This window comes from Trachurus trachurus (assembly GCF_905171665.1).
Source record: "Trachurus trachurus genome assembly, chromosome: 19".
In the NCBI taxonomy this organism is placed as follows: domain Eukaryota; kingdom Metazoa; phylum Chordata; class Actinopteri; order Carangiformes; family Carangidae; genus Trachurus; species Trachurus trachurus.
The window spans coordinates 3724106-3734995 of record NC_139913.1 but is presented as its reverse complement, the minus strand read 5'-3'; the positions used below and the strand labels follow the sequence as shown (position 1 = coordinate 3734995).

At 43.5% G+C, this 10890-nt stretch overlaps 1 protein-coding gene across 1 annotated transcript in view; it reads left to right on the top strand.

Moving 5' to 3' along the window:
* Window positions 1-45: 45 nt before the first annotated feature.
* LOC311003134 (PH and SEC7 domain-containing protein 1) overlaps window positions 46-10890 on the top strand; it is a gene marked incomplete at its 3' end in the record, with an annotated part of 70890 nt that continues 60045 nt past the window's right edge. Inside the window, exons 1-5 of the mRNA XM_083994819.1 lie at window positions 46-132; window positions 960-1172; window positions 3536-3653; window positions 4748-5279; window positions 7406-7873. Coding sequence (XP_083850945.1) covers window positions 1041-1172; window positions 3536-3653; window positions 4748-5279; window positions 7406-7873 — 1250 coding nt within the window. The 5' untranslated portion in view covers window positions 46-132; window positions 960-1040. The remainder of the gene's footprint in view (window positions 133-959; window positions 1173-3535; window positions 3654-4747; window positions 5280-7405; window positions 7874-10890) is intronic.

Sequence of the window (10890 nt, the reverse complement as noted above, 5' to 3'; positions counted from 1 at the left end):
CACCGGAGGAGGGAGATCCTGCTGCTGGGACCGGTGGTGCTGGACTCGCCAGAGGAGGACGAGGGCTGCGAGGAGGAGGAGGAAGGAGGAGGAAGAGGAGGAAGAGGACGAGGGGTGGAGGTGGAGGTGGAGGTATTTTTTTTTTTTTTGGGGGGGGCATTTATGCCTTTATGGATAGTACAGTTGAGACAGACAGGAAACAGGGAGGCAGAGAGAGGCAAGGCAAGGCAATTTTATTTGTATAGCCCATTTTTACAAACAGTTTGTCTCAAAGGGCTTCACATGGCATCATAACAACATCCTCTGTCCTCAGACCCTCACATCGACTGAGGAAAAACTCCATGGAAAACCCTTTTAACAGGGAAAAATCGGAGAAACCTCAGGGTGAGCAACAGAGGAGGGATCCCTCACCCAGGACGTACAGACGTGCAATAGAGCAGCCACTAATCTTCCTGGGGTCCACCCGTAAAATCACATAAAATGAGAAAAAAAAGTTAAAATAAAAATACAAATAATAATAATAATAGGAAAAAAAACTTACACTAATGATAATAACAACCATTTCAGCAATAATCAGAGATATAATAACAATAGAGTGAAATCAGGTAAAAATAAAATGAAACAGAAATAATAATCTTAATCATCAACATCTGTGAGTATGTATGTGTATGTATTTATATGTGTACGCCTATGCCCTCTTCGTGTGCCATTAACATGTGCCCTTTCTACCTTTGGGCTGTTAGGTGACATTTCAATAGCCTCTTAAAGCCTAGTTTTGTTTTTCTTTGGTAATGTGTTCTGGCAGTGCATTTCCATGATGACATTGCTCGATACAACACTGTACTTTGCATAGCCTCCTTTCCTTTTTAGCGTTAGGCAGTTGGTAACAACCTCTTGTGGCATGTCTGGTTTGATAAGCATGTGTGTCAGAGTTTAATGTTAGTTGATTATATAAACAGGTATACAGGGCGGGGCAGCAGCAGCAGCCTCCTCGCCTGCAGAGGGTCGAGGAGCCTCAGGAGGTCGAGCAGAACGGGGCGATGGGAGGACCGTCGTCACGGAGCTCCAGCGGGGTGACGGGCAGCCTTGGGGACCGGGACTGTGTGTCCCCTGAGTCCAGCCAGTCGAGTCACCAGAGCAACGAGACGGGGGCGGCCACCTCAGGAATACAGGTGAGCAGTGGGAGATTAGAAAACACAATGTTTGTTTTGATAAACCGCATCATTTTAAAGGGAAATTGCCGTTTTTTACAATCTGGACCTTATTTCTAGCATTAAATACTAGCTCAGCGATCCAGGTCAGAGGTTAGTAAGTCAACCTACAGACCCCGGATGTTGATAACAGGTCAACCCGGACTCAGAGGGGATTAGCACTAGCGTATCATAACAAAATATTGGTGAAATGAACGAGTTTCGCAGCAGATAATGTGTTATTTAGATAATTTAGATAATAAATGATCATATTTTATGATAGAAATAAGGTCCAGATTGTAAAAAACGGAACTTTAAGTTTCACTTCACTTTCTTGCTGCGAGTTAACGAGAAAATGAACAGGATTGTCACTTTAGTTGTGTCCCAACAGGTGGATCAATCAAGCCCAACATAACCCAAAATTCATTGTTGGTCATTAAAGCAATATGGCGGGAAACAGCACAGCACTGTTTACTGTTGGGTTTCAGTTCAGTCCAACAACTGATAAAAACCAACTTTGTCAAGATTAAGGGCCGTAACATACTGCTAACATAAGCTGACAGACCTGGTGCTGAATTACCGGCATCTTTATGATGTTTCCACGCCATTACATAGTGATAGGCATGTCTGTCAAAATAGTCGGCTTTTCACAATTTCCAGGTTATATTTCTGTTTTTGCTCCAAGTGGAGAGCGCCAGTGTTGTGCGTTTCGGCTGCGTAGTGCTGCAGCGAGTATACACACAGACATAGCGTATTGTGTACGCGTATGTTCGATCAAGCGGCAAGTAGGGGCCTTAGGTTATCTGTTGCTCGGTGTTAGGATTAAACAAGCATAAATCCTTTGATAATAAGCCTATGGTGGCCCTCGGGGATCAGCTCTCTGCAACTAGATGCAAAGACACAAACGTGCTACAAATCCAGGAAATCTTCATAAATTTGCATCTTCACAAAACGCATGAGCTGCAAAAACAGACCTAGCTAAAGACTAACGCTAAGCTAACAGCACATATTGACAATAACATGTCAATCCTGTGATATGCATTAGTTAGACGTTAGTTTTACACTTAGCTACTGTGCTGAAAGACGTAGCCTGGCTAGCTGCTCCCTGTTAAGCTAGGCTAACTGCCTCATGGCTGCAGAGACAAAGTTGTTTTAGAGGCAAATGCAGCCGGAACTACATTCCAGACACGGCTGCTGGGCGTAGGGATTTCAGAAGCGCAAGTAGTTCAGAGTATTTGCTTCATATACGTTATTATTTCTTATACAACAGTTAGTTCCGACCGGTCCCAACCGAGCAATTTGATTGGACAACGAGACATTCCATAGTGCTGATATACAGTATAACAGCACTGGGACTTTTCACAGACATAATCACTCCGCTGTTCAGCTGGACAGGAGCTAAGTCAGAGCTACGCTCCCCATACAGGAGCTGCTCCATCTCTCTGCTGCTGCTGCTGCTGCTTCTACAGTTAGAAATGGACCTGAACATTAAAACCTGGACCTGACCTGGTCCGTCTAATTGGTGATAAATCTCTACTAAACCCGACTGGGAAAAAAATCGCCGCGGGGGCAACTACGTTTTGACGGTGATGTGTTTTGATATTAGCGTTAGCTGTTGTTAGCCACGTAGCTCAGCTACTTAGCTTCAGCTGTGTTTATATTGATTACATAGATGATAAACAAATGTAATACGGTATCGATAATGTCTTCATGCTGGTCCTGTTGCTGCGGTGTTAATCAGACACGGGCTCAGAACCAGAACCAGCACTGGAAGCAGCTCGGTGGAGAAGCTTGTAGCTCGTAGCAAGCTAGTATAATGTTTATGTGTTGCCTGGCAACAGCCTTGTCTCCCTTCCAGTTGCGGAACTATTTCTGTTGGCGGAGCCAAATAAATGATTAAATAAACAAACAAATCATAATCTCTTGTAGTTTATTACTGTTCTAAAATGCGCTCGTAGCACTGTTGTATAAAAGCAATATCACACTCGAGGTCGTGCTGTTGTACTATCAGCACGGTGTGATTATCTGCGGCACTCGGCCTACGGCCTCGTGCCTACGACCGAATCACAGCCGTGCTGATATACAGTACAACAGCACTCCCTCTCGTGTGATATTGCTTAAATAGCGCGGCTAATGTGCAGGTCATAACTTCTTCACAAGAGCATTTTGGCGTTGTTGGATTGTGTATTTGATGAGTTAGGCTAGCTAGGCTAACTGCCTCATGGCTGCAGTTTCACACAGATGTTTGAGGTGCATCGAAGTGAAAACATATTTACCCTGAATGTTGGACTCCTCTGAGGTTCCAGCCTCTGTTTCCTCTCTGTGTTTTTTTGTTCTTGTTGCAGACGGACAGCGGTTGCTTGGCGCCGGTACCGTCGCTCCATTGTCAGAGGATCGCACGAGCCAAGTGGGAGTTTCTGTTTGGGACGCCGGCCGAGGAGGCGGCGAGCCGGGCGGAGAAACGTGAGTCAGAGTCAGTTGTTATGTTATGGAGAATGTTTTTAGTCATTTATTTTTCACAAGGGAACATTTAATAAGATACAGTGTTGTAGCGTTAGCATGGCACATTCGGTACAGTATTATTTTAAATATTTCAACACTAACATACATGAGCTTTGAGGTATGTTAGTACACCGCTGCAAAACAACTTTGACCAAATAATAACTGAATACCAGCTCAAATTTAACACATGTACATTTTTGAAGTTGTTGATTGAAATATTTAACCAGGATTAATTGCAAATTAATCACACTCTCTTAATTAGTTCAAAAAGTACTTTAATGGGATAATAATTTTTGCCTTTTTACAAATTAAAGTTAATATTCATTATGTTGGGGAAGTTCATATGTTGCAGGATTTGTTGAAAATTAAAGGTTTTATTACACTGTAGAAAATGTAGGTAATATTTTATCATAAATTGAATGAATGAATACCTTTATTGTCATTTATACCAAGGTACAAATGAAATTCAAATTGCAAACTCATGTGGTTAAAAGAGACAGCGAAGGATAAAAAACACACAAAGCAACAAGTTTGTACAAACGTTTTCCAAAAATATTAGCCCCAGCAAAAAATATAAATGTATTTAGTCACACTTTACTTGAATAGATATTCATAAGATTGACATAACACTGTCATAACCATCAATGAATACTTATGACAGCTGTCGTTAAGTGTCATTCGTTAAGTTATGTCACTTTTAATGCAAAGTTGACATTGTTTGAGATGTTTTTGTTCTGACAACTTGACATAAAGACAATTTAAACTGTCATAGCAGACCTCATTGCCAAACTTTGAAAATGATGTCAAGTTCTCATAACAAAAACATCTCAAACAATGTCAACTTTGCATCAAAAGTGACATAACTTAACGAATGACACTTAACGACAGCTGTCATAAGTATTCATGGATGGTTATGACAGTTTTATGTCAATTTTATGAATACCTATTCAAGTAAAGTGTTACCATGTATTTTTAGTTATCAAAGGACAAAAATATGTAAAAAATGAGATCTGAGTCGAATCACTGAGGTCTTATTTCTTTTTCTCTACCTACAGATTGTCTGGAGAACTCCACAGCTCCTCCCAGTGGGAACTCCAGTGAGTCTCCCACCCCGACTCCTCCGACCCACCTCCCTCTGCTCTCGGCCAACCACGAGGTGCAGCACGTGGAGGTGGAGCTGGTGACCCCTCCCCCGGCCGTCATCGGCACCTCCCCCAAGACCGGCATCATCCGCCGGACGCTGAAGTACTCGGAGACCGACCTGGACGCCGTGCCGCTGCGCTGCTACCGCGAGACCGACATCGACGAGGTGCTGATGGCCGAGCAGGACGACGGAGACTCGGCCTTCGGGAGCAACCGGAGCGTTCAGGGAAACTCTGGGAACGGCAGCAGCCCCCTGGTGGGTCTGATGGGAGGAGGAGGAGGGGAGGAGGAGGAGGAAGATGAGGAGGAAGATGAGGAGGAGGAAGAGGAGGAGGAAGAGGAAGAGATGGTGAGCTGGGCCAGTGTGAGGATGCAAGGAGACAACAGGAAGCAGCAGTACGCCGCTCAGGAGGCGCCGGAGGTGTTCGGACATCTGCTGAAGAGGTGAACGACCAATCAAAACACACACACACACACACACACACACTGTCATACACAAGCCTGCACACACAAACACACACACACATAGACACACAGTGTTGGGAAAGTTCACTTTCTACATGAACTAGTTCAAAGTTCAGTTCACAAATATTAAAATGAACTAGTTCATAAGATAAGATAAGATAAGATAAGATTACACTTTATTGTCAGATCACTCTGAAATTTGTCTTGCGTCCCATGAAGTCCAAGGTTTCACACAAATAATAACAAAATACCAAAAACATACATTTACAAAAAAGCATAAATGTTACCCTCAAAAGTCACATTTAAAGACAAAAGAAAGAAAAAAAGAAAGTAAAGAAAAACACAAACTACCTCCTAACTCCATTCACAACATAAATCCAACATTACAATGTGTCTTTGGTGCAACACATTCATAGTTCTTTTTTCTTCTCTTTTTTTTTTCAATATGTTGCTACAAGCTATTATTTTTCAAAATGATTGCCTCAGCCCATATCGAACCACAGACAGCAATTATTTTAGCAGTTTTAACCAGTAGTATTAGTTATAGTTACTATTTTACTTTCCCCAAAAAGTAACTGAGTTATAGGCCGGTGCATATTCTCATTTGTCCAGGTCATAGTATTTCAAAGGAGGTTAAATCGAAAGCAACTGGACTTAGTTATTTGTCTAGGAAGACGTTTCACCTCTCATCCAAGAGGCTTCATCAGTTCATGTACGCAGCTGACCAGGCTGGGACTGGTCCAACTATCTGGTGTGGAGACTCACTATTTAACCCCTTGTGAAACGCCCACACAAGAGGTTAAATAGTGAGTCTCCACACCAGATAGTTGGACCAGTCCCAGCCTGGTCAGCTGCGTACATGAACTGATGAAGCCTCTTGGATGAGAGGTGAAACGTCTTCCTAGACAAATAACTAAGTCCAGTTGCTTTCGATTTAACCTCCTTTGAAATAACTGAGTTATAACGTGATGAAAGTAATTACCAGGAAAAGTAACTATTGCGTTACTATTTTATAAAATTCTCAAATATGTCAAATTACTTGGACTTCCCTCTCTAACCCCGTTTATCTTTTACTAACTGGGTCAGTATTCCTCCACACAGACAGACTTCGCCACGCGCTGTATCACTCCGCTGATCCAAACAGCTGATAGGTGTTGCCAGATTGGGTGTTGCCAGATTGGCTGGTTTTTCCGCTACATATTAACGCCTGTTTACAGTTTGTTTTAGCTGGTTTTTGCCCTGAAGGCTCTATGGAAATCTAGCACATACTCCTGAACCAAGTCATACTGTGAAAGAGCACCGTTCACAAACGCCAGAATGAACGCGTTCACAATAACGTTCATGAAGCGGAAATACAGCACGTTCAGTTCACGTTCACCCAAAATATGAAGGAGTTCATGAACGATCGTTCAGGCTCAACACTGCTGACACACACACACACACACAGACACACACTCCTCTGACCTATATTTAGATCTCAATCTACCCTATTTTTCAAGTCGACAGTAAACATGTTTGGTTGCATTTTTGCATAAATTAGACACAAATCTAACGAACACAACGACCCGGCACAGTTTCTGTTCCTTCGTCTTCATGCTTTTTCTTTTTTATATATATTTTTTTATTCCACTTTGAGTCACAGAGATTTATTTTACAAGTCAATAGTATATAAGTGGGGTTTTCTCCCGCTCATCCCCACCCCCACCCAATAATACCCTTACAGACAAGTAAGTTACCGACAATATCATATTCATATCAGCAGAGAAAAGAAAAGAAAAAATAATAATAAATACGTATATACATGGTCAATCAAAACAGGAAAAAAAAATAAAATAATGATAATTATAATAAAATGAAATGAGAAAAGAAAAAAAGGGGAAAAAAACCAAAAAAAAAACACCATAATCATTTGTCTAGTATCTGTATCAAATCTAACGAACCCAACAACCCGGCACAGTTTCTGTTCCTTCGTCTCCATGTCACTAATTTAATCTGCTCTTTATAAACACAGCTGTGTTGTGTTGTTGTTGTAGTTGTTGTTGTTGCAGTGTCACTAAAACCTCTCTCTCTCTCTCTCTCTGTCCTTTCCCTCCTTCCTTTTCCAGACCGATGGAGACGTTTTTCGACAACCACCACCCGGCCCTCAAGTCCCCGATCCTGGTGTCGGGTCCTCGGCTGGCGGCGGAGGACACGTTCAGCCGCCACTTCGAGAGCATCATGGAGTCGCACCGCGCCAAGGGGACGTCCTACAACAGCCTGGACAGCGAGGAGCTGCTGACGTCCAGCACGCAGACCGTCCTGACCTTCGACCTGCCCACGCTGACGCCGGCCATCCACGGCCTGGTGTGCCAGAGCGCGCGGCACATCGTGCAGCTCAGCTTCGCCCCGCTGGCGCACGACGAGCGGCCCAGCCTCTCCGACTCCATCTTCACCGTCACCGGGGACTCGGACGCCACCCGGGCGCCGTCCAGCGAGAGGCTGAGCAGCGTCTCCGAGGACACGCCGCCCCGAGGACGGGACTGCACGCAGCTGGGCAGCAGCTGGTACAGCAACCCGTCCTTCTCCCTGCCCAGGTGAGTCAACACACTGATGATGTTTGAGTGTTTGCAAACAGTTGTTTATTGGGGGTGTGCCAAAAAATCAATTCACATAAAAAAATCAATTCTCATTTAATACGATTCAGAATCGATATACAATGTCCCAAAATCGATTTAGAAAAATGAAACAAATCTGCTGGCTGTCGGCCTCCATTTCCTTAGAATTTAAAAGGCAGCATGTTTAATTTGCACTATTTTTGCACTTTTAATTTTGTTACTTAAGCAAAATGTGATATTGCTTTTATGCAACAGTTTCAACAATTCCATCTAAGCATGAATAAATGTTTAAAACTCAATACATGTGAAAAAGACACTTTAGTCATTCTGTCTTGCAAGGCAGACTGGAGTAGATCATGAGGATCCTTTGCTCACCGATAGACTGAAGCAGAAATCATTAGGAATCAAATCGTTTTGAATCGAAAATCGATTTTGAATCGAATTGTAGCCCCAAAAACCAGAATCGAATCGAATCGTGAGATAGTAAAAGATTCCCACCCCTACAGTGTATTTACAAGACGGTCGGAGGAGACAGGAAGTCCAACATTCACTCTCATTTCATCTCTTTTTTTGTCTCCACCGCCTCGTCTTACTCATGCAGTTTGTTCCTGACACTCTCCTCGTCTGTCATTGTCACATCCCAAATGTGCAGTGGATCAGTGAAGGTGCAGATTGTAAAACACTGATCCATCATTAAACTAAATGTCACTAAAACAGCTTTGAATTCAGAAACCCTGTTAGAGTTGGGATGAATTAATGCAACAAACTATTCTGCATTTTAAAAACACACAGTGTACAGGATGTAGTTTAAAGGGATAGTTCAACATTTTGGCAAATCCTCCTCACCATAATCCCTATAGTCATAGCAGTAGGTTCATCACCTTTAATTATCGGTGCATGTTGTTTTGAGATCGGCGGGGCAGAGATGTGAGCTGCTCAGTGAACACAATGGAGGTGAACGGTACAGGTCCCCTGTCCCTCATCAAACTCATCAAATACACAATCCAACAACTCCACAACGCTCTGATGGACAAGTTGTGACCTGCACATTCACCACGCTATGAGATAATAACACAACGTTACCAGACAGAGTTGTTTTAGAGGGAAATGCAGCCGGAACTACATTCCAGGCAGCTCCATAAAGAACCGCTGCTCTGCTGTGGAGCTCTGACCTCAAACCAACCCAACACCTCTGGGATGAACCGTGATCCAGACCTCGCTAATGCTGCGGTGTCCGAGTGGGAGAAAATCCCTACAGACAAAATCCAGAGGAGCCGAGGCAGCAGATTAACACACGAGGCTTTGGGAAAATGACACGTTCAACATCCACAATCACATCATGTGTGTGTGATATTTAGCTGTTGTTATAGAACAAATTGCCTTGTTGTTTACAACTACTGCCGGGTAGAAAACCAGCATGAGAACGATAGTGACGGACGAGAGTTTCGCTATATCTCATTTTTCATGTTACTATCACCGTTTAGACTAATCTGATGTTTGTAAAGTCTATAAAACCAATGATTGGACAAACATTACTATTTACGTGTGCACATTTTTGTTATTAGTCATGGTTATCATAGATTAGCTGGGCTAACGGTTAGCTACCTGTTTAACTTTAATAACTCAGTGACTCAATAAACGCTCCATGAAAAAATATTTTTTCCAGCGGATATCTGAGTTCCAACATGACTGAGCTAACTGGAGTAGTTTCATGTCGTGTCCGACAACGGGAGGGTTTTAACAGCTGACGTCCTGATGTTAGCTTAGCTACCGCCGTTAGCTCAGCTGCCGCCGTTAGCTTAGCTACTAGCTTTCCTACTGCTGTTAGCTGTCCCTGTCAGCTGCAGCCACTGATGCTTTCTAGACACTGTGATTCCCCCAAACTGAATAAATACAACACAGAGCAACACAAAACACACACACACACACACACACACACACACACACACACACACACACACACACACACACACACACACACACACACACACACACAGAAATAGTAATGTTGCTTCAGTCATTTCAGATTTGTCTAAACGGTGATAGGGCGTGAAAAATATGATATATAGCTAAACTCTCGTTCGTTACTACTGTTCTCATTCAAATTACGAGCTGGTTTTCTCCCCGGAAGTAGATTCGGTTTCTACTTCCCCTGCACAATTAGTCGGTTGTTTATCGATGATCAGATATCAATCAGTCAGGCGATCTCAGCTCTGATGATTCAACATCTTTTATCATCTTTTCTGTCGTTATTTTTCTGTTTATCTCTAGAATAAAGCAAAAGCAGCTTTAATGTTGTGATGTAATAGGACTCGGAGGGTGCGTGCAGTCACAGTGAGGTCATCACACTGTAGATGAGCAGGAAGTGGTTGTGCGATGGTTGGACTGATAGGGTTCAAACAGGAAGACGACCTGTTTCCTGTTCTCTCAGTTCCTGTTCTCTCAGTCTCAGCTCTCGGAGATGTCAATCCACTTATTAACGCAGTTCTTCTGACGAGGTCCGAGGTCCCGTGTGTGTGTGTGTGTGTGTGTGTGTGTGTGTCGTCCTCCTCCAGACGGCTGAGTGTGTATCTCTGTCTGTGTGCGTCTCCTTGAATGAAGCAGACTGAGCTGCTGCAGTGCTGCTCCTGACTGAAGGTCGCTAGAAGGCTGCCTGTGGTCCCACGGCTGTCTGCCAGCCAGAGAGGGTGTGTGTGTGTGTGTGTGTGCGTGTGGTTTGTCTGTGTGGTTTGTGTGTGTGTGCATGTTTCCTTGTCTCTTTGTGTGTGTTTATGGGGCATGCACAACACACGTGCATCTGTTGGTGTTTAGGCAGGGTGTATTGTATATGCAAGGCTATGTGTTTGTGGCTTTATATGTGTGTGTGTGTGTGTGTGTGTGTGTGTGTGTGTGTGTGTGTGTGTGTGTGTGTGTGTGTGTGTGTGTGTGTGTGTGTGTGTGTGTGTCAGACAGCAGCAGATGGCTGCTGCAGCAAACAGGGCTTCACCTTGACTTGA